This window comes from Crinia signifera, chromosome 3 (assembly GCF_055691185.1).
Source record: "Crinia signifera chromosome 3, ASM5569118v1, whole genome shotgun sequence".
In the NCBI taxonomy this organism is placed as follows: Eukaryota; Metazoa; Chordata; class Amphibia; order Anura; family Myobatrachidae; genus Crinia; species Crinia signifera.
Window position 1 is genome coordinate 198058591 of NC_139219.1, and position 26626 is coordinate 198085216.

The following is a 26626-nucleotide window of genomic DNA, read 5'->3' on the forward strand; positions in this document are numbered from 1 at the left end:
TCTATATGATTCCCAATCCTGTATTTGAACATACTAATCATATCCCCTCTCAACCTCTGTTTCTACTGTGAAAACACATTCAGCCCGGTTAAAATATCTTTGTAATCTAGTGATTTGGGTCCTTTTACTAGCTTAGTCGCCCTTCTCTGTACCGGTTCCAATTCAGTTATGTCCTTTTTAAGGTGCAGTGCCCAGAAATGAACACAATATTCCAAATGTGGTCTTACCAATGCCTTGTAAAGAGGCACTATAGCATTGGCATCCCTTGAATTCCTCCCCTTTTAATGCATGCCCATGTCCGGTTTGCTTTTGCTGCTGCACTTGAGCAGTGTGTACTATTACCTAATATTTATCTATGATGATCCCCAAGTCCTTCTCTACAGCAGAATTCCCTATACTAACTCCATTTAGCCTATAAGTAGCTTGTTCATTTTTGTTCCCAAAATGGATTACATTTTTCAATGTTAAACTGCATTTTCCACCTTTCCAGTTTATTTAACTCACTTTGTAGTGTTTCCACATACTCTCCTGAGTTAAATTCCTTACTTAATTTTATGTCGTCTGCAAATATTGTAATTTTACTCAGTATGTCACTTCGTATATCATTAATGAATATATTAAACCACGGTGGGTCCCAATATTGAACCTTGCGGGACTCCACTTTGGACCTTACCCCAGCTGGAATGTATGCCGATTGTGCAACCAGTTTTTAATCCAATTACAAATTTTATCTTCTAACCCCAAAGAGAGCTCTCAGCCAATCAGAGAACGGCCAGTCATTTGACAGGTATTTTAAAAATCTAATACCGCCACTGCATTGCCCGTCCCCGCTGCTGATGTCTGTGATCACACCGCCCGGCCAGGTCAGAACTCGCCAGCGCCGCCAGCTATTTAAAGCATCAGGAACCACTGCTCGCTCCGGCGTCCCCCTTATCAGCGCTGCTGATCCCCACTGCTCCCCCGGTCAGTCTGGAGGTCAGATCTTATGTGCTGACCGTCCTACCACCCTGATCCGATGCGCACGGGAACGTGCATCGGATCAGATGTCACACATCTGCGATTTTGGGACGATTTCACCCAGTTATCGTCCCAAAGTGCCAAAATCGGATGAAATCGCCCCAAAATCGCATAGTGTATAGGGGCCTATAGACCGCATTATTTCTACACTGAAATTAGTTTAACAGACGCATTGTCCTAAAGTCTACTGCTCATGTGCAGGTCTCTGAACTATAGGGGGTAATTCTGGTTTGCGAACTCCCTCGTACGTTCGTACGGGGAGATCGATTGTGAAGATCTGTGTATGCAAAATACTGTAGGGATACAGTGTATATTTAAATTATTTGAGTCATAAGATGAAGATTCCAGATGTTATGTGTTACGATGGAAATTACGCCATGGGGTGATTTGATTCAGACGCACTGCACATGTGCATAGTGGGTAGCACTGAGGGATGCAGATACAAATTGCATGGATTTGCTTGCAATTACGATTTGGCATTTCTGGGCCGTAACTGTTGGGAATGGCAAACAGTTGGAGCGTGTTGTGGCTGAGTTTCTCTGATAATGTCACACATGGCCCTTTGGAAATTCTGTCAATGGCCTGCTGATAGCATCTTTGTAAACACATCACCTTTATGTTAATGCTGCAGCTGATAGACATATCAATATATTACACGGTAGCAGCTGTGACTACCACGAATACTGTATCTCCACCCAAATCATCAGTCACACACCTGGGATTTTGGTCCCCGATTCTGCTGCCCTGTTTTCTCAGGTTTTTCCTAGATTTCCTACACCTTGAAAAAGCCATTACACAGGCGAAACGCGTTGGAGAGGAGAGGGAATATTGCTTCTTAGAACCACCTATACCATACAGCGGTAGCTACCTGGAGACCGGACCAGCCCCACTTGCATTTTTTACACCTGCACAGCCTTCCTACATTGCTCCTCCCAAAGGACAGAAGGGAGTCCATACCAACAATATAACTGGGATGAGTTACCCCCACAAATGCGGAGGAATACCACAAAAGGAAAACAGAGCAATCAGGTTGTGAGAACCTGAGAATCCCTGGTAAAGGGACGCATTCAGGACGGCATCCAAACGGGCATTATAGGAACGGACTCCTATCTACATCAAAGTCTAATACGGTACCGTATAAATTGACGCTTATTCCCTCACCTATTCAACTTTTACAGCAGCAGCTTTTCGCAATATTTTATCATTGTTTTTTAGACTATTGCTGAAATTGAATGTAAATGTATTTGATTGAATTTTGTTTTTACTATATGTGGTAATAAATGTTTATTTTTTATTTTTACCTGATCATTATTAGCACCATAGTTGCATTTATTTTGTTGAATATCAAAATAACTGTTTCACCAGACTGTAGCGCAGTGTACGCCCCCTTCTTTTTTTATTTTCCTAGATTGATCCTGTTTCCACTGAAAAGAGGAAACCCACGAAAGCACAGCAGCAAGGGAGGGGACACACTGGCAGGGGGGCATCTGTCCATGGAGCAAGGGGAGACCGCTGAAGGCACTTGCACAATGGCAGCATCCCCTGCCCAGGTAAAAAAAAACAGGCAAGAGCCATTTCAGCTGCTCATTACCCAAGTTTAACCCACTAAAAACCCTGCTTGGTTCCCCGGTAAGAACCCTGGTCATGGGTCACCATTACCACTGACAAAAGTCCTGGCTCGGTGTGTGCTCAAGTACAAAAACCAGCTATTTTTAAGTTGGTGGAAAATGGGTATTAGTTGTCAGTTACTAATGTCAGCAACATTTGAAAACTCAGTAAGTCCAACTTTGTATTCACCTTATGTATTTACTAGCCTTGGAAAGTAATAAAGTGGACCGAGCTAAAGTAACAACCAATCAACTCCTGTAACATGGCAGTTAGGAGTTAGTTGCTTGGTACTTTATGTCTGTACACTTAGGGGGTGATTCTGGTTGGATTGCAAAAGCAAACTCGTTCTTTAATGGACAAAACCATGTGCACTGCAGGTGGGGCAGATGTAACATGTGCAGAGAGAGTTACATTTGAGTGGGGTGTGTTCAAACTGAAATCTAAATTGCAATGTAAGAAAAAAGCAGCCAGTATTTACTCTGCACAGAAACAAAATAACTCTCTCTGCACATGTTACATCAGCACCACCTGCAGTGCACATGGTTTTGTCCATTAAAGAAGGAGTTTGCCTTTGCAAACCAACCAGAATCACCCCCTTAATCTCTGTCCAAGGTTTAGTACAGACACAATAATCTGGTTGGGGAGTATCCTGGGTGCAGCAGGTCTATAAAGCATTGTAAACAAAAATAATTTTATTTAGCAGAAGAAATAATACCATATAAATAAAAGATGATAATAATAATAATACCAAAGCTTGACATTTTTAAAATGATAACAAAAACTTAATGACTGAAACCAGTGTTTTAAAGGTCAACCCAATTATAACGAATTGTGAAAAATCTATGAACATTTTAATCCAATGGTGCAATAAAATACCTTCATTTCTCAGTCTAGGTTCCAGATATGGAACAAAGAAGAAAGGTTTGTCAATGGTTTGGTGCACCTAAAATTCACAAATATAGTCAATATAAAATATAATAGTTTATGTTATATTTTATATTGACTATATTTGTGAATTATAGGTGTACCACACCATTGAAAAATCTTTCTTCTTTTGTTCCTAACTACTTAAAAATTGTGGTAGCACACATTCCACCAAAAAATTGGTAACTATAACAACATTAGGATGCCTACACATTTTTTTGGGGGAGGGTCCTCTCTTTTTCTCCAATACCGTAATGTGGGTCCAGTGCGGGTAACAACTTTTTGTGTCTAGGTTACAGATATACCGTATATCAGCAGAAACAACACTATGGGCCAGATTTACTAAGCAACAGGCCTCAAAGTTTCTGATTATCTACAGTTTTGCCTGCAGGATTTAAAATACCAATAATATTGATTGTACACCTACTATATTTTATATTATAGCCCTCACTGGAACTAAAAGATTTGACATGATTTAGTAAAGCAAATACTTGTAAGCAGTATAGTGAGGCACAGGGGGGCTGAAAGTGTCCTATATTTGCATTCAGTAGGGGAAATCATTTGTTATTGAGAGTGGGTAGAAGTCATTGAGGCAGAGATACAATTTGTCATTGTAGCTTTTAATTACACCATTGGTTTGAACTCTTTAAAACAATAAACCTTGATCTAGAGCCGCTACTATCTTGCCTGTATGATGAGAGGTGATTAACAAATTCATTAAATATCTTTACGAAACACAAGTGTCATTACAATAGCAACATTAAAACAGGAAAGATAACCAAAATATGATGGATGTAAACACAGATATTGGAACTAAATCTAGTGACACCAATGCAAATTGGATCGGTCACTACGTTCTCATTATACTATATTTGGTTCCGCAAAATGGTCATAGTAATGTCAACTTTTCCTTTGATGCTTTTATTCAATAGATCCCACAAAATATAGATTTAGATAAATATATATTTATCCAATCATGCTAAAGCATCCATTCTGTCCCTTTGGTGGCATAACTTACCACAATAAAAGTCACTTGTCTCAGTAAAATACAGCAGCCAAACACTAATTTTCCTTAGGAATCTGTGCTATAGCTTTGAGGCATGGGGTCTGATGCTCTACAATAAAATACAGTATACTGAGCAAGAAGATGTATAGTTTGTATTTTCGTAGTCCTGTATGGCAGTCTATATTAGCTAAGCATGCACACATATGATTGGCTAAAAATAGTGAAGCTTATTAGGGATGGTTGAGCTTTTTAAAGAAATAGACAAGTGTGCTAACTCTTCCCCACAGGTAGGTCTTGTCCTCTAGAGATACATTAATATACTTTGAGTGGCAAAACTAAAAATAAAAACTAACTTTAAGACATTAGATAAGATTGGAATCCCCCGGAGCCACTTGGTCCATTCAGGCAGTGGTTCTGGCATGCCCATTGTGCCAGCATCACTTTAGAAAAAGCAGAGAAAGAAATATAATGGGGGGAGAGATTTTAAGTCTCGCTTACGCTCCAAACCCACCACCTAAAAGATAGGAGCATTTGAAAAAACCAACTCCCCTTTTTTCAACCGTGTGCCCCCGTAAAAGCTAATTTCTGGGGATCACACAGATCACCAGCAATTAACCCCTCGCACTGCATATAAATAATGTAGGCTACTGGGGTAAGATTTACCCCATCATGTCAACAAATAATTAAGAGGCAACCATTTTTGGAAAAGGGGGGGGGGGGGGTCTATTTTTCAAATATTGTGGCTACTTTGTAGGTTTTTCCTGATCATTTGTCATTACAGGTTGAGTATCCCGTATCCGAGTATCCGTTATCCGAATTATTCCGAAAACCATACATTCCAGAAAGTGAAAAAAAATATTTTTTTTGCTAAAAACTCACTGGGGACATTTGTAACAGCACTACTGGTGACATGATATGTAACTGCCACTATATATGTGCAAGAAAATGATTGCTTGGCATTCAAATTCAATATCTGAGATAGTACACAAATTTTGTTTCATGTTTTGAAACCTTGTTTTTTGAACAAATAAAATATATTTGTGTGTATTTTATGTGGTAATAAAATATATTTGTGTGTATTTTATGTGTTTATACAGCATACATGCAAGATATTTCAAAATACATAATTGAAATATTAAAATATTCCGAAATACGGAATAATCCGTTATCCAAAATTCTCCTGGTCCCGAGCATTTTGGATACGGGATACTCAACCTGTACTAGACAATGTTACCCAACACTACTGAAAACTTATGTAAATTGGGTGAGGGCATAATGTGTCCTATTAACACATGTGTACTATGGAAAATAATATATTTTTATATAATTTTATAGATGGGGGAAGGACACATTGTGCCTTATCTCTCCCATACTGACCTATACTGCACACACATGCCCTGTCTTGAAAACGTGCAGTCTGCACTTCCAAACAATGTGCCCTTTTATCAGGTATTGCCTGGTGATTGCAGACATAACTAAAACAGTACTAAAAAAAATCCACAGATCAGAGGATGTAATGCTCATACTGTATGTCCCCATCATGTGTGCACTGTTGACCTTAGGCACCTGTTGTCCTAATGCACAATGACCATTTGGTGTCAACCTAATGACTGTTGAATACTGTCGATCCATTGATCAACACCAATTGACAACTCCCTATTGGTAGGATGTTGTTGATGAATAACAAACAGGAGACAGAACTTGAGTTCCGTAACACTATTTCTTCAACTCCTTTTATATATTACATATATGATAAATGTGAAGGAACATCATTCTTATATGTGCCTATTTTGTAAAGCATAGGGAAAGATTTACATCGGATTTTCCAAGACATTGATTCTTGTTTGTTTGGATCCCAAAATGTAAAACAGCAATGATATTAAATGCAAAACAGTTCTGGTTTTGCATTTTTTTACAGTTATATAGCGCTGCAAATTCTGTTGAGCTTTACAAAAGGAAACTAATAAAACTAACTGTGTAATAACAAACCAACATAGAGGAAGGCCCTGCTCGCAAGCTTATAATCTATAGGCAAAATAGGAGGGATACGTCAGGATAGGATTTCATAGCATAGCAGTCCCACTAGATTGCAAGGCAGTCCTGATGGGATGCAATTAGATATGACTGCTAATGGAGGTTATGTAGGGGTTATGGAATATGATAGGCTTGCCTGAAGAGGTGAGTTTTCAGGGAACGCCTGAAAATTTGGAGGCTAGAGGAGAGTCTTAGTGGGTGTGGAAGAGCATTCCAATGGGATTTAGTAATGAGTGAGGATGAGAGACACAGATCACATGCAGAGCGGAGAGGTCGGGTGGGGATATTTTTTGAGATAAGTGAAAATATAGATGTTGGTGTAGTCAGGTTAATGGCCTTGAATGTGTGTAGATGTGTGTAAATGAGTAGAAGTATTTTTTTTGAATACGGTAAAAAAAACAGGCAACCAATGGAGGGACTGACAGAGCGGATCAGCAGATGTTGAACTACTAGCTAGAAGATCAGCATCGCAGCTGCATTCAAAATGATTAAAATTATTACGGTTTTCAATTTTGGGATCAAACTTGCAGAGAATAGGTGATTTACAGAAGCCACTGACTAGTAATTCTGGCCCATATTTCTTATATAAAGGGATTCTACATATCCTACAGTATTATTAAGTTATGAATGCTGCCGATACACCCATCAGATCTTTGCAGACACCTTTATGCATGTTATACTGTCTGTGCATATGGATAATGGGGACTGCGCTACTGCGCTTCATAAATGACCTTAATGTGCTTTTTGTATCAAAGTCTGCTACTGCCACTAATGAAATATCTCACCAGAAGAATAGCTTTAAGGGTAGCTTTATAATAGCCAGTGTCTAATATATTGATCACACAGCTCTTTAATTAAGACTAATCATTGAAAAATTACTCACTGAACATGAGAGTATTCAGTAGGGATTCATATTTACCTGTTGAAGATGAATTATAACCATCTGGTTCTTCAATGATTTAATGCATAGTATGATGAGAAACAAAAGAAAGAAATCAGCAGAGTATACATTAGACAAGTATGTGCTACAAAAGACAAATGAGAACATAACACAATATGCTCTGAGGGGAAAACGTAGTAACATGATAAAGTTATTAAACATAAGGCATGTAAAAGAAAAGGAAAACTACAAGAAATAAAATAAAATATGCAGAAATGATAGAAATTAAGTTAGATCTGCTAAAAGAGCAAGTGAAGATTTCCACTTCCTTTATCACAGGTGTAATAAATAAAGCTTAATGTCAGGGATATTAGTTTTAGAGAACGCAGAGGATTTGTGAATGCTCAAATGTGCAACTGTAACCAGATGTCTCACCCTAAACATTTAAATTTAGTTGTATTGTAATTTTCCTTTTAAACACACTGAAAGTGAAATGCGACACAAGAAAGCTCTATCCAACTGCCATTTAGTTTTAAAAGTTTGCAGTAATTTGTGTCATCTTTCAGAGTTTCTGTTTAATTTACATTGTTACAATGATCTATTCCTACTAATCCAACTGGATTTAACTGTAGTAAAATTGTAGGAAATGATCTTCATGAAGATCAATATGTAAAATGACACAATTTAAACATGGATTTTATAAAACCATATCAACAAGAAATTAACCATGGGCATGCTAAATAACTAAGAACATGCAGAAACATACATATGATGTGATCAAACATTTCATTTTGAGTTCATTAAAAAATCTACTCTAAAAAAAATACTTTTTTTTTTTAGTTGTATAAAATTGATTAAAATAGAAAAAAGTAACTGTGTTTGATTTAGTAGAAAATGTCCATACATTTAACCATCATGATTTAATGAAAACAATTGTTTAATATTGACCATATACTGAAGCGAATCAGAGTAATACACACGCATTAAACACACGCATTAGTATTGTGCAGTGCACCTATAGTTTATAAATCAGCAATAATTTCCAAATGGATTCATATGGAGCGGAACATGTGTAATTATGGAAAATTAAACCTTTGATTACATGTAACATTGGAGAGAGTATAGGTGCACAGATATGCATGCTCTACATTGCTAGTCACTGTCAAGAGCCATAATATCCCATACTTTGCTTGTGTACACAGAAAAGGACCGACCAGAGAATTTTAAGAGGGGAATAAGGTAGAGCAACACACATTGGTAGTGCACCGAATGCTATGCTGTACCAACCAGCTTAGTAGGAAGATATCAGCCGTACATTTACTAAAGGTTGATTTAAATTGAAGGCTTATGTGCACATTAACATTTAAAATTCAATATAACATTTTTTACTGTTAGTCAATGTGTATTTTAGCCCTTAAACACAAATTCAATTTAGACTGAAAAGCGATTAAAATCGACCTTTAGTAAATGTAGCACTTAAGGTCAGATGTATCAAGCTTCAAAAAGTGATAAAGTGGAGAGTGACAAACAACCAGCCAATCAGCTCCTACCTGACATGTCACAGACTATGCTTGAAAAATGTCAGGTAGAAGCTGATACATCTGGACCTTAGTGTATATAGTTACATCATTTGTTTACATATTACATGTATAAGAACTCCACTTAAAAATGTACATTTTCATTTTGGTGGTGCTCATCAAATTTTAAATAATCTGGTTGTGGCTTTTCTCTGATCCAGCTTGTTCCCATAATGATTTCAATGGTACTTGCTGGTTACCTTAGAGTCAGAGTCAGTGTACTTGGATCCTTGAGAGTACCTATCAGATCAGGAGAACGTCTCACCTCAGTAATGTTGGGCGTAAATGAAGATAAAAGATTGGTATGCAATTATCTGGTAGCCAGTGCCCCACAGAAATCATGGCCATACAAAGGCCCTTATTCTGGTTGGTGCGGTAATATCCGCGTGTGTTCGGGCCGCCGATGTTTTGTGTCTGCGCATGTGCAGAGGCGTCTCTGCGCATGTGCGAGCGGGGCGTACGGCCAAATCCCGCATGAAATGTGAACACTCCGAACAGGGGGTGGAGAGGGGCGTGAAGGGCTATTTGGGCTCATTACCATATGCATACGCCCCGCGTTTCATCGGCGTTCCCATGCAGACGCTGGGCGTACGCATGGTAATGCGGCCGTGACGCACGTGTAGGGGGCGGACATATGACATCGCCGGATGTCAGCTGCCCGCCCAGATCCCTGCTTTTGCACGGAAAAATGTCCGTGTGGTCTGAGGTTGCGGGAGCTGGTGGATCATTCGGTCCTGCAGTCGATGAACTGCGACCATCGAATGATAGGGGAGGTTCCCTGAGATGGAGGAGGCGTATTCCATGAAAAATACAAGTGCGGTCCGTTCGGCCAGCTTCTTACCGCATTCGGACGGAGTGAGCGATCCGTACGGAAGGCGGGGTTTCGCACGCATGGTCCTGGCCGCATATTCGGATCCGGCCGCACCGATCAGAATAAGGGCCAAAGTGAGAACTCTCACAGGGTATTGGCCACAATAACTGTCTTGCTCCTCTGGGGTTTAGCTATCTTTCCATTCCTTCTCTGTGACTGTGCATTGGTTGGCCATGGCAGGGCATAAATTGTCCTATGCAGCTAACTTGTACAAATATGCTCCGTGTCATTTTACACATTATCATCTGACATGTGAGAACGCATTACACCAGCAATTACAGTATGTGCATTCTGCAATGACTATTTGCAGCAGGCATATGCTCAATGCTACCCTATGGAAACAGATGTATACGCAGGAGCCTGCAGACATTTGTCTCTGCGGGTACAAATGCTCTGCTTAATTGGCCTATCCATTTCTTCTCTCATGGCATGTCATGAAATGCACTATGTGATGTCATGAGTCAATGCTTGTCGGCATCTCATTTCTGAGGCACCTGAATAAGAGCAACAGAGGACTGGCCCATATGGACGCCAGAGCCGCCTGACGGGGAGTCACCCAAAACCAGCTCCAGTCTGCTTCCCCAAAGTGCCTAGCTATTCTGTATTTTAAAGGCGTGGTGTGTGCGTGTGTGTGTGTGTGTGGGGGGGGGGGGTTAAGGGTGAAAGCATGGGGCTCCAAAGGCCTCGGTGAACTGAGTACAATATTTCTGTTGCAGGCCCTGATGACCAGGTTAATTAGGACTTTAGAACCAACAGCTTTAAATAGGTGTTTCAATGATAGAATAGCAAAATGCATATTGACCACCAAATAATAAATTAAATATTGAACATTATCAGTCCATATTTGTGAATAATCTTAATGAATAAGGAAACACAGAGTTTTTTACATTAGAATACATAAAAGCTTATACCTACAGTATTCACTTATTGTGACGATAAACTTATAAAACCAAAAACAAAACATTACAGATTTTTCTTCAGCTATGTAACTCTTAGGGGATATCCAAATAGGTTTGAGCAGCTCGTACCCGTGAGTAAAGACCCGCATATACTATGCAACTTTTCTGAGGAAGAAGTCGAATAAGAATTCCCTTGAACCGCTGGGAGCTTGCAGTCCTTTTTCACCTGATTTCTTGGCCCGATTCGTTAGAATCAGGTGAAAAGTGGCCAAAACAGAACAAGTGTATGGCCATCTTAAGAGCAGCTGTATGTCACACTTATAGTACAGTCGGACTTGCACACCGATAGGGCTGCGCGCAAATATGTCTGCAGCATGTCGGCACTAGAAGAGGCTACGATATCAGCGAATTGTTCATGGGTTATACGATTAATAAACTAGTATAAACTCTGTTATCCAAGAAAAAGACAGCGGGAAATAAGAGTATATAGGCAATCTGTGGATAAAGAAAGAGTTACTATTGCCACTAGTTGCTATTGTAGTAAAAGTCTAGACTTGCAAATACTACCAATAAAATGGCCCATCTCATGGGCTTGTTAAGGGATGTTTCTGAAGTGGATGAATACACAGTAGATTGGTTACTTACAATGTAGGCCTTGCTTACTGTATACGGTAACTCTGCACTCCTTATCCAGCTGTAACTAGTTTTGATGGTGGCATATCAAGCAAAATTACAACATCTAAAGATGCTCAGAGTGTGCACTTCAGTCCTTACTTAAAGCAGATGAAGGGCTGATACTGTATGTTCTCATATGAGCCCTGATTCTGGTTTACTTGGTAAACTGCGAAGCTCACAGATTACCACGTCCCTGAGAGCCCGCGCTGCCGAAAATTCGCCCTCTAAAATTCTAAAAACAAAACACACATCCTCGCATGTGCCCAAAGCAGGAGAAATCAGTCGATTGTCGGCGACTATCAAATAATTTCTCCTGCCTTCACAAATATAAGTCAGTGGAGACTGGAGGCAGCAGGGCGAAGACAGGGTGGCTAACATCATGTAATGTCAGCCAACCACCCCCGGCACACTTTGTCCCACTCAGCGTTTTCATGGGGATGCCCATGTAACATTGGGTGTTCCCATGTCCTTGTCCCTCAACCGCCCGAAACTTGGCCTCGCCTCCCCGCTGTGAACAGCCCGGTGACATTGTAAATCACAGAGGCCATTCACAGCCAGGGTTTGCACATGCACAGAAATGCGCAAACCCCAACCATCAGGGCAGGGTCTGAATTTGGTTCATTCCGAGTGAACCGGAATTGGCACCATAGTCACAGATACGTCTATTCCCAAAGATGCTACAGAAACTCGGAATAAGCCCCAAAATGTCAGTACAAGAGAGCAATATTTTAGAACTGGTAAGGAACACATAATTTACACCATGAATCATTCTAATTCTCACCGGGAGAAGACGTTTCGGCATCAGCAGCACATCATTATTAACATCCGTGAATTGAAGAAGCTATCAGTTTAATTAATTAGTTTCAAGCAGGAGGAACACACAAAGAAAATGTGCCAGCAGTTCTCCAGAGTCTTTACAGAATGTTTTGCTCCAAAAATGTTGGCCTATACAACCAAGGAAAACATACACTCATCTGCAATCAACACACTAGTATAATCTCTGTGGGACTCAATATTCTACTCCCTAGGGTGGCAGGAGGGAGTACTATTACTGAGGTATCCATGCAAGTATACCTCATGTGGCTGGGAGTCCTGACGTACTATAAGTACTGATAACAGGAAAGTTATACTAAAATAGGAAGTTTATGCATACATTTTTTAGTTTGTTTGCTTTGTCAAACATGACATTCTTTGTTTAACATTTAGTAACAAGCATTTTTTTTTATTTTAAGTTATTTTAAGTGCAATACATTGGGATGGAAGGGAAAAAAACAGACCATTTAATGTGCCTTAAGGGCCAGATGTATATCAAGTTTCAAAAAGCGATAAAGTGGAGCCATCCAATCAGCTCCTACCTGTCATTTTCTAAACCCAGCCTGTAACAAGGCAGTTAGAAGCTGATTGTCTGGTTGTTTATCATTCTGAACTTTATCACTTTTTGAAGCTTGATACATCTGGCTCTAAGTCCTTTTGGAGAAAAGTGCTGTATAAATAAAATGTATTCTAAATTATTATAAAGCATGCTATCTACTACTAAAATGTAATTTGCTACATCATCTTCTGCTGCAGATATAAAATGCCTATAGTGTAACCAAGCTTTGATGCAGCTGCAAGGCCAGACATATGTAGATTGTGTATTGTTCTAGTATTTTTTTTACTAGCCATAGAAAGTTTTGACAATTATCAGAAGTAGTTTTACCAAATGTACCACTCCCGCTAAGTGATCACTAAGGTAACAAAAGTGTTGCAAAGCTATTCAATTATATTTGAAATCAATATTTTCAGTATATACAGGTGGGTTCCTTATATACTTTATAGAGGCATCCTTCTCTTCTTTACATTTCTTTAGCAGGGCTCACCCTGGTAACTGTATTCACCAGCAGAAATACTTTTTTGGCAACACTTTGGATAAACACAGATGTTATACCTGTAGTACAGGAAAAAAAAAACTGAGAATCAATATGATCAGTGTGCTGTATAACTTCCCAGGCGAGAACTGCAGTAACAGTGAGAGCCAACAGTAAGAGACAGACAACTTTCCAAAACTAGGAAACTATCCAATTCCAATATCAGATACAAGCAGTTTGTTACTATAGCATCCTAATAAACACTGTCTTATATAAACAAGTGCACACTGTACGCATGTTAGTATTAAGCAGAGATCAAGGTAAACTTGTAAGTGAAATGAGAAACATAAATAATGCTAATTGCTATAATAATTGTACAGTCTTGGTTTTAACTGTAGAAGATGGTTACAAAGTAAACCATTGCTTTTAGACCCCATTTCTACATCTCCTTAAATTCATAGCACTTTAATACTGTATGTTGCATAGAAAAATTTTGGAGTTCATTAATGAAGAGAAACTTTGAAACATAGATTTGGTGACAGATAAGAACCAAGTGGCCCATCTAGATTGCGCATGTACAAGCACATGACCTAAAGATGCCCATACAGTGAATGATAATCATTTGCTTCATTTTTTATGGATACGAATAATAGATGTTTACAGTCTGAAAACACCACAAATAACCTGGATTGTTTGCGTTTAATATCAAACCTGTACAATCAATGACCATCATTCATTTGATTCCACACTACTTGAAGAGCATAGAGGTGCTCTACTTATCACACAATGGCTCCTCCCTCATCCATCTGCCAGGTTATATGTACTAACTGATCAGTCTATGGTCAGCAAAATAAACATCACTCTTGCAGCTGCAGCTCCACCCAACAAACAAACATAGTTTATCTTCTGAATAGGCAGTGGTGGTTTTACCTATGGGCTGCAAGGTTGCAGCCCTCCCAGGTAGAATCCACCACTGTGTGAAGCCAGATACAGTCTGTGAGACTGCATTGGTTTCACTGTGACTGGCAGGGACTTCCTATTGGAAGTCCAACCTGCCAGTCATCAAGGCAGTCCCATTGGGAGGTGTTCCCTCCCTCCAGGATGCCTCTCTATGCGCAACTAAGGGCAGCCCCTAAAAAACAGTTTCTGCACATGCGCAGTATCTCGGTATTTGGCACAAGCAGGTGGCGGTGATGACCTGTCCGGCAGTGGTGCCACCTGAGGAGGGGGGGGCATTGCAGCAGCCCCCTCTCCTCCGCCGAGGTAGGAGCCACCACTGTGAATAGGTATGACAGAATTATCTGGTCAATCAAGGTAGAAAACCTAACCAGGTCAGTGCAAAACCTAGAGATATTCCTATTTATTTATACTCCCCATCCTGCTACTGTAAACTATATCCTGAAAAATAAATATAAAAATGTTCCAAAATCTGCTGATCTCAGATGAAATCACAAGCATAAGAAACACAAGTTGTTCTACAAGCACTAACTACATCAAATTATAATATGCTAACAAAATATTGTACTTTTTATATGGCATACATACAGGACATGACAGTAGCAATCATACATCATAGAACTTAAATGAAAGTTTTGGTAACTTGGCAACTTACTGTACAATGCTAACTTAGGTTTAAAAATGTAAAACTTGGTAATATTTGGAATTGTTTAAAAAATGTTTTAACATACTAGATCCCCTTAGACATATAATGATACTGTCTCCTGATAGACGTTTACACATTCTTTAGTACTTTTTAAACAAGGATAATAAATTGCTTACAATTTAACGTGTCTGTTCACACAGTCATGCAGTAAAAAGGCAGACGACTTCTTAGAAGTGAACTTCATGACGCACTCCATTTACTAACAACGATCAGCTTTATCGTTTGCTACTATTTGATCATGTTTCAAGTCCGTAATGCAAAAGCTTTCATTCCACTGTGACATGTTTGTAATATGAAATATTTATTTTCCACACTCACTTGGCAAATTGTTAGCACCTCCGAGAGATAATATACAACTGTTTTATTTTCCTATAGTTCACTGAATATATAATCGACACAGAAGCTTCATTTGCAAACACCACCTAGAGAACTTCCATAAGAAATACTAGCGGCACATTGAGTGCACTGAAACATGTTGCAGAGCTGTCTCGGCCAGAATTGTGCATATCAACATCTGATGGCGTACAGCCATAAGCAGCAATTCATGAAACGGTTACATCAGAAACTTTTACAAACGTTTCCTTAATAAATGTATGTTATTCTACTCATTACACCCAGTACCTACGTTTACTTATAACACATTAAATGTATCTCCAAAAACAAATTTTCCGTAAAACATTGTGCCTTACTTGTCAAATTGTTCAACGCACCCCTTCATTAAAAAAATGAACAAATATGATGCCTAAATATTATGATATAAATATTTAAAACAATTTTGCTTCTGTATTAAAATCATGGATTTTTCATGGTATAGAACATGCAAGCAAAATATTGATCAGTAAAATAAGTATAGCACAAAAAACTATAACATAGAAGGTATTCAAATAGAAAGATGCAGAAATTATAGGACATCAAATGTTATATGGCACTTTACACTCAGTATGTAATTAGCATTTACTGGTCAAAAAAACAAAACACAGCGACTACATTAATAATCCACCAATCAACACCACAGCAAAACTCATTAAACAAACAAAGGCACAAAACACTGTTTGCAAGTGTGTCTAGTCACTTGGGCTACCTTTTTCTACACTGCTGCTTCTTACAGGAACCTGTGGAAGTTGCCTTCCTCTTCGACTAAATGAAGAATCCACCGTGGATGATTGACCTCCTAGTTGATGGTTTCTGTAAGGTCACAAAATACAAGTTATTTATGGAAAAAGGCAACAAAATGCTGTACACTTAACTTCATGGATTCAAACAGTGGTTGAAGCACTCAGAGGAAGCCAGATGTTTTCCATATGACATAACCAAACTGCATTTCCTGTGCAAAATGTACTGCAACAAACATACATTAAAGTAGAATAACTTGCATTACAGAAATTTCACATTTGGATACAAGTATACCATATGCCCGAGTGTCCCTCTTTTGTACCCGATCTCTTCACTCTGATACCCTTCGTTATTTAAGTTTCGTTCTTAATTTTAACATACTACACCAACTGCATACGCAGGTGTGAATTTTGATCCTCTTTTTCTACTTGTTATATATACTCTATTGTAGGCGTGGACAACCTGTGACTCTCCAGCTGTTGTGAAACTACACATCCCAGCATACCTTGCCAATTTTAGCATTTCCTTTTGATAAAACTGTAGCAGGGTATGCTGGAGCTTGTAGCCTCACAACAGCTGGAGAGCCACGGGTTGGCCCGACATGTTCTATTGTTTTAATATATTATTTTTCCCAAATCTTGAAGGTGTTGATCCATTTAATTCTGCTTACAAAATCCATTTACGCATGCACACCTTTGTTTCCTCAAAATTCCTTTTGTACATTTTCAATGTACACAATGTACTGTACATAATTTAACTGAAGTGTGATGGCATGATTGGGTATGGGGCATGACAAGTGGGAGTGAGTCCAGGTCTGCAAAGGTGAAAAAGTATAGGACACAGAATGACAAAGAAAAGACAGACCAACTCTCAAACTCACGGTTAGAACACAGAGATAAAATAAAATGATGTTTAATATATACTGTATACCTGCATACAAATAACAAAGCATGGGTAATATTTCAGGTTAGAGTCCCTTTAACCTGAACTTGAATGTCTGCCCTTTATAAACTCTTCTAAAATTGTTGAGGATGGGAGGGTCCTTAATGATGTATAAATTGCAGTTTTAAAATGAAGCAGGTCAGTGTTGGTGGACTACATGCAAAATATTGTAGACAGGAGTGCAACTACATTTTGTTTTCCTACAAGAGGCATACTATCACTGCAACATGGTTTGTTCAGGTGTAAAGTTGCTATTTTGATTTGCTTCCAACTCTGAATCGGCTTCTCTATGTAGCGTTCTGTGCTTGCTCACTACTACATATTGGCACACCAGTGCTAGAACATCATTCCCATTGCCCACATGCAATTCCTGTTTATTACAGCTCATAGATCCCATGCTGGCTGAGCTACAGTGCCATCTGTACAGGGCTTCTGTTGAGGCTTGTTACTATCTATGTAGGAAGAGGTATGGGGGTGAAGAGCAGAAAGAGCTTGGATTCACAAATGCACTTAGTACTGTAGTCTGTGTAAACAGCTGTCCACAGCTGCTTCAGGCAGCTTGCACCCCAAACTGAAAAGTTGTGGAACAAAAACCTAGTGCCCTCAGCTGTGGGCCCTGGTATCCGTATTCACTGCCACCCCCTCCCCTTTCCTCATAGGGCACCTGTTGCACTCCAAAATTGGAGCCAGAAGTCAAATGTCTTAGTGATTTACATTACTGTTGCTCACTATGAATGTCTCCATAAGATTTACTTGCAAGGAACATGTTTACCTGTATAAAGAAATAGCACTCAATTGAGCAGATGTATTATGATGGGCACCATAATGTTTTAGAAGAGCAGCTTAATGAATTAACCCCCCGCCCCATGCCAATAAGGACAGCCGTTATGTTCTGCAACCACAGCGGATGCCCATATAAAAAAAATCCTCTCTCCCCCGGCCGGCTCTATGGAGATCACAAGATCTCGCTATTATTGCTATTATTATAGAACCAGTAGCAGGGTTAGCGTTGTCCCTGCAGTGGGAATAGGAAAACGCTAGCCCTGGGCTGGCAAAGTGACTGGGGCAGCTTAACGGATGACAGCCTGACAGTCAGTCATACATCGCCCAAGCAGTAACAGCTGGGGGGAATGAACAGGACAGCCGTGTCAAGTGTTAATCAGTGGGCTGATCATACTTAAGGTATGTGAGATACTGCAAAAGGCTTATAACATACGTGCCACAGTACTCAGGCAAGCTAAAGTTAAAATTTCAGAAATGTTACAAATTTAAATCTCTAAAAAAGAAAGCACTGTATACTCACATTCATAATAGCAACAATGTAACAAAATGCAAGATGAGCCAAACACATTTCAGATGTTTACTTTTTGTTCAATATATTATAAAAGTAGCAGATAGAGAACTACCAGTCACAAATAAGATGTGCGCTAGAAGTATGTGTGCCACAAACACAATGCACATTACTCTAGAACATAATTATTTACATGTACCTTACTTCTGCATTTTATTACTAGAGTGAAAAAATCCTGCATACAGTATATCTCATTTACATAATAAAGATATTTTGCAATATTTCAATACAAACTACAATACTTGATCTGAATAGTTTTCCCCGTGGATCTGTGTTTACTAAAAGTCAAAGTAATGTAGAAATAACTGACTGTACACTTCTTCCCTTGTCCCCACTAACATTTCCTTTAGTGCTCTTTACTTTGTTGGGACAATGAGAATTAACATAAATTGCAGACGAGACAAGACAATAGTTTTTACTAGTCATGTTTTTACTGAATCAATTTCAGAGTTGTATTGAGGGAAAGCAGTACTGGGTACAGTAGGAGAGCATGAAAGGCAGTCTCCTTCCATTGCGCATTGGTATACTGAAATAAAATATCAATAGATTGTCTAAATTATGGCTTCCAGGATAGTGTTAAGCAATGTGCATATGTGTATTAGCAGGGAGAAAGATCTGGCGCAATTATTCCAGTGTGTGGTGGAATCGCATACAGCACACTTTATAAGATGTTTCCTTTATTTTATCTGGGTTAAAGCTTGTTAGTACTGAAACCTTCCAATCTTGCCTGTCCTCCTGACATGGTGTATCTCTCTCACATTCCATTTGGTTATGGCTCAGTGTAGGGAAGGACCGTAGGTTGGAATATAATCCCCCTAAAAGTGAGACTCTGAATAGTGCATAACATGTGGCACTCCAAGAGTGTACAAGCCTAGAGACTAGAGTAGCCTTTAAAAGGAGAAACACATGCTGCCTACCATTTTATCATAACTTATAAAAAAAAAAAGTTCAAAATCAACCATTTGACTCATTTTCACTAGCAGCCTTCTATATGGTCCTGCTATTTAGCTCATGCTTTTTGGGGGTTAATAAACGGTATTTAATCGGAAAAGGGGGCCTGTAACAGTAATTTAGGTTAAAAAAAAAGACGTTAGAGACAGTAAGTCTACCTATCTAATTTTATTTCACACTAGCAACATTCCCTTTGTGTCCATAAATGCATCCAGTTTTTTTTAAACTCATTTATTATGTTTGCTGCTACAACATTTTCTGGCAAAGCGTTCCAGAACTTAACCGCTCTCACGGTGAAGAATCCTCTTCTTAATTCTGTATGAAATTTTGTCTCTTTAATTCTTAGTGCATAAGTCATCTCCAAGCTCCTTATGATTTCCCATCCGGTACCTAAGCGTACTAATCATATCACCTCTCAGTCTACGTTTTTGAAGTGAATACATATTCAGCCTGGATAGCCTATCTTTATATTCTATCGACTGCAGACCCCTTATTAATTTAGTTGCCCTTCTCTGAACCGATTCAAGTTCATTTATATCTTTTTTTAAGGTGAGGTGCACAGAACTGGACACAGTACTCTAAATGAGGCCTTACCAATGATTTGTAAAGAGGTACTATCACGTTGGTGTCTCTTGATTCCATTCCCCTTTTAATGCATGCCAAGTTTGCCTTTGCCGCCGCACTTGAGCAGTGTGCACTATTGCCCATTCTATCATTTATGAAAATGCCTAAATCCCTTTCCACTGCAGGGCTCCCAATACTAACCTCATTTAACTTGTAACTAGCGTGAGTATTTTTGCTCCCAAAATAAATTAATTTGCATTTATCTATATTAAATTGCATATTCCACCTTGCTGCCCACATTGCAAGGTTAACCAAGTCATTTTGCAGTACTTCCACGTCTCCTTCTGAGTTAATTACCTTGCTCAGTTTCGTGTCATCTGCAAATATTGCAATATTACATTGCAGGTCATTACCTATATCATTAATGAATATATTAAACAAGGTGGGGCCCAATACTGAACCATGTGGGCCACCACTTTCCACCTTTCTCCAGTTTGAAAATTTCCCATTAACCACTACTCGCTGTTTCCGGTCGTCTAACCAATTATTTATCATAGTACAATTTTTTCCCCCATCCCTATATTACCTGCTTTCCATAACAGTCTTCTATGTGGTACCGTGTCAAATGCCTTTGCAAAATCAAGAAGGATTACATCCACTGGTTTCCCTAAATCCACATTCCTACTAACCTCTTCGTAGAAATGAATTAGGTTTGTCTGGCATGATCTATTTTTAACGAACCCATGCTGTGCTTTACATATCACTTTGTTGTGTTTTAAGAGATTATTCTCTCAAGTATTTTCCCTACAATGGATGTTAGGCTGACCGGTCTATAATTTGCAGGGTTTGTTTTACTCACTTTTTTTTAGTATAAGTACTACATTTGCCATATGCCAGTCTCTTGGAACCATCCCTGAATTCACCGATTCCTTGAAGATTAGGGGTGAGATTTAATGGGATAAGAGATTCAGAAAATGAGAGATTTGGTGAGAAATCTCCAGTTTTTTTAAAGCGGCAATCATTTACACTGCAAAATCAAACTGGTTTAGCAGTGTAAATGATTGCTGCTTTAAAAAAACTGGAGATTTCTCACCAAATCTCTCATTTTCTGAATCTCTCATCCCATTAAATCTCACCCTAGGTATCATGGCAGTGCGAAGACAGAGCTTAGTTCTTTAAGTACCCTTGTATGAATGTCATCTGGTCCAGGAGATTTGTTTACATTTAGATATAGCAGTCTGTTTTTAACCATTTCCTCACTCAAACATAAACCTGGGTGGCTTTTTAGCGCTGTGCTACCTCTTGGTGAAAAACATCTGTAGTATCCTCCCTTATAAATACTGATGCAAATAATTCATTGAATATCTCTGCCTTGTCCTTATATGTTGCAAAGATTCCTGCGTCCCTTCCTGTTTATACCTTTTAAATGCCCTTTTTTCTTTGTCATCTCAAATGTAACTTTTTTATTAAGCCACATTGGTTTACGTCTGTCATTTCTCTGTTTGTTGACCTTAGGTATATATTTATTGGTGCCATCATTAAGTATTTTCTTAAATATGCCCCATATTTCTGTGGTATTCATACCTTTAAATAGTTAATTCCAGTCTATATCTATTAATGCTTCCTCAAACTTGCCAAAGTTTGCCTTTCTAAAGTTTAGAGACTTGGGGGGGTATTCAATGTCAGGGGCACGGCTGTCGAGCTAGCGCGACAGCCGTGCCCCTGTCCCGTTCTCGGTGAGCTCGCCTGGAGCTCGGCAGTCGGGATTCAATGTCCCGGCCGCCGAGCGGCGAGAAGGGGGCGTGGCCGCGAGTTGCGGCCGGGAAGTGACGAGCTGCAGCCGGCAGCTCGTCACTTCCCGGCTGTTCTCGGCAGAACGAGCCCGACGGCTAGAGATGTCGGGCTCGTTCTGACAGGAAACCCTGTTCAATGCTGTCGGGGAAGACAGCATTGAATAGGGCCCGTCGAGCATCTCCCCCACGGGAGATGCTCGACGGCGATTGAATCTCCCCCTTGGTCTTACCCATGTACTCGTCCTTGCTAAGATTTAAGTCAAACATTATCATATTAGGATCACTATTACCCAAGGTTTCCCTTATGGTTAGGTTTGTGAGAATGTCCCCATTGTTACTTATCAGAAGGTCCAGGATGTTGTTATTTCTAGTTGGTTTCTCTATAAACTGAGATAAATAGTTATTATTTAATGTTTCCAACAGAGCATAGCTTTTAGAGGTAGTACAAGTCATATCTTCCCAATTTATGTCAGGTAATTGAAATCGCCCACAATTATAATGTCACCTGAGGTGGCTGCTTTCTCAACCTGTAATAGGTCTCTTTAATCTTCCATATTAGTGTTGGGTGGTTTATAGCACGTCCCTACTATTAGCTTTTTCATACCATTTTTACCTGCATTTCCCACCCATACAGATTCTACCGTCTCCCCTGTTCCCACGTAAATATCTTTCCTTATATGGGGTTTCAGGCAAGGTTTAACATATAAACATACACCACCTCCCCTTCTACCTGATCTATTTTTCTTAAACAGACTGTTACCATGTGACTCGTACCACCAAGTTTCAGTGTTACTCATGTGACTCGTACCACCAAGTTTCTGTGATACCAATCAGACTAGCATTGCGTATAATACGTGCGTTTGTATGTCTATGCCTGTGTACAGACTCTGGGACGGTCCCTCCTCTCCATGGTGCAGTTAGCTCTGACGTTTTACCAGAGTCTACTGCGCAGGTCTCCATAAACATGGTGTCCATCATGTTCTGGAGACTAATTTCCCTACTGCACATATGCGTGGTCATTTTAGCTGTGATTTCTGCCGCAGCTGCAGCACCCGACACTGGGCTCAGGGTGTAAGTAATAAAACATGGGTGCAGTGTATGTGGTGTGAACCCACTTGGACTCAGGGGCCCATGTTCACGGCACACATTTCAACCATTATGGAAATATTAACTGGGTTAATGCTGATTTTACACTCTTTCCTGCATTTCTGGCAGGAATGCTTTTGAAACAAAAAAGATACAACAAAAACATAGGAGACAATGCCATGATTCCTGTGAATTGTCACTTCTAAAAGTATCTTGAATTTCACAGATATGGGCATTGCTACAATATATGCAAGTGTTATCCTGCAACACATATATCACCAGTTTAATTGACCCTTGAATTGAATTAGAGTGACAGAAGCAAGTACAATATGCTGTATGTCCTAAAAAAGTATCAAACTGACAAAGTATATTTAGAAAGCACAGTTTCTGTGGCCTCTTAATTTCCCAGGTAGAAAAATAAACTGTCAATCAATTGAACAGTTAAATGACAGAACTTCAATTTGATTGATTAAGATAAGTATACTAAAGGAAGGACATGATTAAACATGGCACTGCTCTTAGGAAACATAAGGAGTAGAGATGTAGGGCTGTAATCTCAGTCAAGTGATGCATGCATGTAGACATGCAAATATATATATATATATATATGCAGCTGCTCCGGTCACCCAGGGCTTTTCTCCACTGCTCCACAGTTGATTCTGTTGAAACACAGGAATTTTAGCCTCTTGATAAAGATCGCAAGATCGAAACGTCGGGGCATATTCCCTATATATACCTGTACATTGACCTGATGTGACTACGTGTGAACGATTAAAGATTATACTTTTGGATTTTACAAAATTTGTTTGGATTCATAAATAGGAGAGTGCTGGATACTCGACACCTATATAGGTGTTGACACACCCCGGACTATATGCATATAAATGTATGGTACTTGTTTCCTAGCACGGCCACAATCTTCTCCATCGTGTACCTTAAAGTTAAGGTACACGATGGACGCGATGGACCAGATTTCCTTTGAAATCAGATCCATTTTGCCGGCAAAGGCAAAATCGGGAGCATCGCGTCGGTCGCATGCATTAACATGGCCCGCGACGCGACCGACGCGATTTTGCCATAGGCTTCAATGTTAAAATATTTTTAACATTGAAATCGGGAGCATCGCGTCGGTCTTGTGCCATTATAATGGCACAAGATGAGATGGACTTGATTAAGTCCATTTTACATAGCAAACAATGTGAAATGGGGCAATATGACCCTTTTCACATTGTATATGGCCCCGTCATCGTTAAAAAGTTAAGCAACCCCATTGTGAGCGTCACCCCACGATTGACGCCAATCGCAAGCGCAGCGGTGCGCGTCCTCCGACCTTTTCATACCCCTACTATCCACGTTGGCGTGGAGTTGAGAATATAAAGTGTGGCGAGCGCAGCGAGTCACTGAGCCCGAAGCGTGGCGAGCGGACGCGTATACCTGTGAAGTTATACGCGTCCCCTCGTGGGGCTCGCTACGCTTCGGGCTCGCTGCGCTCGCCACACTTTATATTCTCAACTCCACGCCGACGTGGATAGTAGGGGTATAAAAAGGTCGGAGGACGCGTACCGCTGCCCCTCGCGGGCTCGCTGCGCTCGCCATGCTTCGGGTTGGCGTCAATCGTGGGGTGCCGTTGAGGGGGTAAAATTTGGGAAGGGGGACTACTTTACATTGAATACAATGTAAAATAGGGTCCCAGGGGCCCTATTCACATTTGATTCAATGTAAAAATCGGGTCGATCGCGTCGGTCGCATCGCATGCGATGCGACCAACGCGATTTTTCCGACCCGATCACCCCGATACAAATCGGTGTGGCCATGCTAGGAAACAAGTACCATATTTTATATATATATATATATATATATATATATATATATATACACACACACACACACACACACACACACACACACACACACACATATGTGTGTGTGTGAAACCAATTTGAGTATAAAGTACAATAATCAACACCAAAAAATTATTAAATCAAATTGTAATAGTCAATAATGGTAATGTCTTCTAAGGTTCTGACAATGAAAGACATATACACAAAATGACATTATATTGATGTCTAACATTAGATTAATGTCTAACATTAGATTAATGTCTTACATTAGATTAATGTCTAAGATCTGACAAAAAAAAAACATGAATATTGTATGCTTATTATGTGAAGAAAGGGAAAATATAAGAGTAAACATCATTTTGTGATATTTTGGAGATTTCTTCCTTAGCTTAGTTATTGATACAATATATTCCCATGTCTATTGCTGTTAGAGAAGTTACCTGCACAATTTCAAATATTCAATTCTTTATTTTAAAATAATGTAATGCGTGCATTCCAGAATAACAACAACTCTTCGGTCATTATAAAATTGCCTAAGAACAATTGAATTTATAATGTAAATGTCCCCTTACAAAAACGGTGCATGTCAGAATCATGTACTTCTTTGATTAAATATGAATAAGTATATTGGTAGGTACTGTAGCAGCAAATTAATATTTGTATTTTGGTGGAGAACATAGGCTTTATGCCTGGCAACATGTATATAAACTGTAGAACGACTTGATGACTAGAGAGCTGCATAATGGCTGTCTTTGGAAAACGCACAGCAGACAATTTAACTCAGATCTATCGTTGCAACTTGTAAGTTCTCTCTTAAATTTGACAAAATATGCATTGGAAGCTCTCCTACCTTTCTACTTCAGAAACAGTGCATTTCCTGTTCTGTTTCTGGTTGCTAGATCTTTCCAATTTTCTGGGCTGCCTGAGATGAAATGATAAGCAAAGGGGAAAAAAAAAGCAAAGCAGAAAATAATAATAAAAAAACAAAAACACATCAATGAAGGATGGGTTTACATACACGTTAAGCATTTTGAGAAATGAACATTAAAAGCATAGACTAACAATGTACAACCTATTCAAGACTTCTACAATATGGCAAATTATTATTAATAAAGGTGAAACAATACCGTATATACTCGAATATAAGTCGACCCGAATATAAGCCGAGGGACCTAATTTTACAACAAAAAAATGGGAAAACTTATTGACTCAAGTGGGACCCTCACTCGAGGATAAGCCGAGAGGGGCTTTTTCAGCATAAAAAATGTTCTGAAAAAGTAGGCTTATACTTGAGTATATATGATATATTATTAAAGCAAACGGCACAGTTGTACATACAGTATTACTGAAATAGTACAATAATTGGACAAAATGTACAATTAAAACAACAAAAACAAGGAACAGTTTTACTGTACATATTACAAACGTGTAAATTATGATTCAGCAAAGCAAGGGTGCTCCATTGGTTGATCTATTATTTAATTGGATTACAGCAAATCTAAAGAACAGAACACTAGTAAAGATAGAGTTGGAGCACTGCAATCTGAAATCCCATGGCATGAAGAAAATCTCTTCACAATACAAACTATGCTACCCTACATACACTTGTTGCATTTACTTTATATTAAATAAAACACCCCACAGACACACTGTTGTTATTATTATCTCCTATTAATTCAATTCTGAATGGTGGATTTTCTGAAAGTTGTGCAGGAATGTTAATGCCTGCTCCATTATATTTAGCATGATACAGTAAATGATGAACACTTAGGGGGGTATTTAATCTGGAGGTCACGGCGGTCGAGCTTGTTCGACCGCAGTGACCCTGTCCCGCTCTCGGTCAGCTTGACCGAGAACATGCAGGTGGGATTCAATGTCCCGCCTGCAGCGGGATGAAAAGGGGGCGTGGTCGTGAGTTGCAGCCAGGAAGAGGCGAGCTGCGGCCGGCAGCTTGTCACTTCCCGGCCGTTCTTGGCAGAACAAA

At 39.4% G+C, this 26626-nt stretch overlaps 1 protein-coding gene across 25 annotated transcripts in view; it reads right to left on the minus strand.

Annotated features, from left to right (window-relative positions):
* The window catches only part of RIMS1 (regulating synaptic membrane exocytosis 1), a 381212-nt gene that overhangs the window by 122109 nt on the left and 232477 nt on the right, over positions 1-26626 (minus strand). For 10 of the 25 annotated variants that reach the window (XM_083177237.1, XM_083177214.1, XM_083177216.1 and 7 more), the window contains 3 exons: positions 25493-25564; positions 16083-16186; positions 7509-7538 (listed from right to left, as the gene is read on the minus strand). In XM_083177237.1, coding sequence (XP_083033363.1) covers positions 7509-7538; positions 16083-16186; positions 25493-25564 — 206 coding nt within the window. The remainder of the gene's footprint in view (positions 1-7508; positions 7539-16082; positions 16187-25492; positions 25565-26626) is intronic. The other 15 variants (XM_083177228.1, XM_083177232.1, XM_083177240.1 and 12 more) reach the window with 3 other exon arrangements.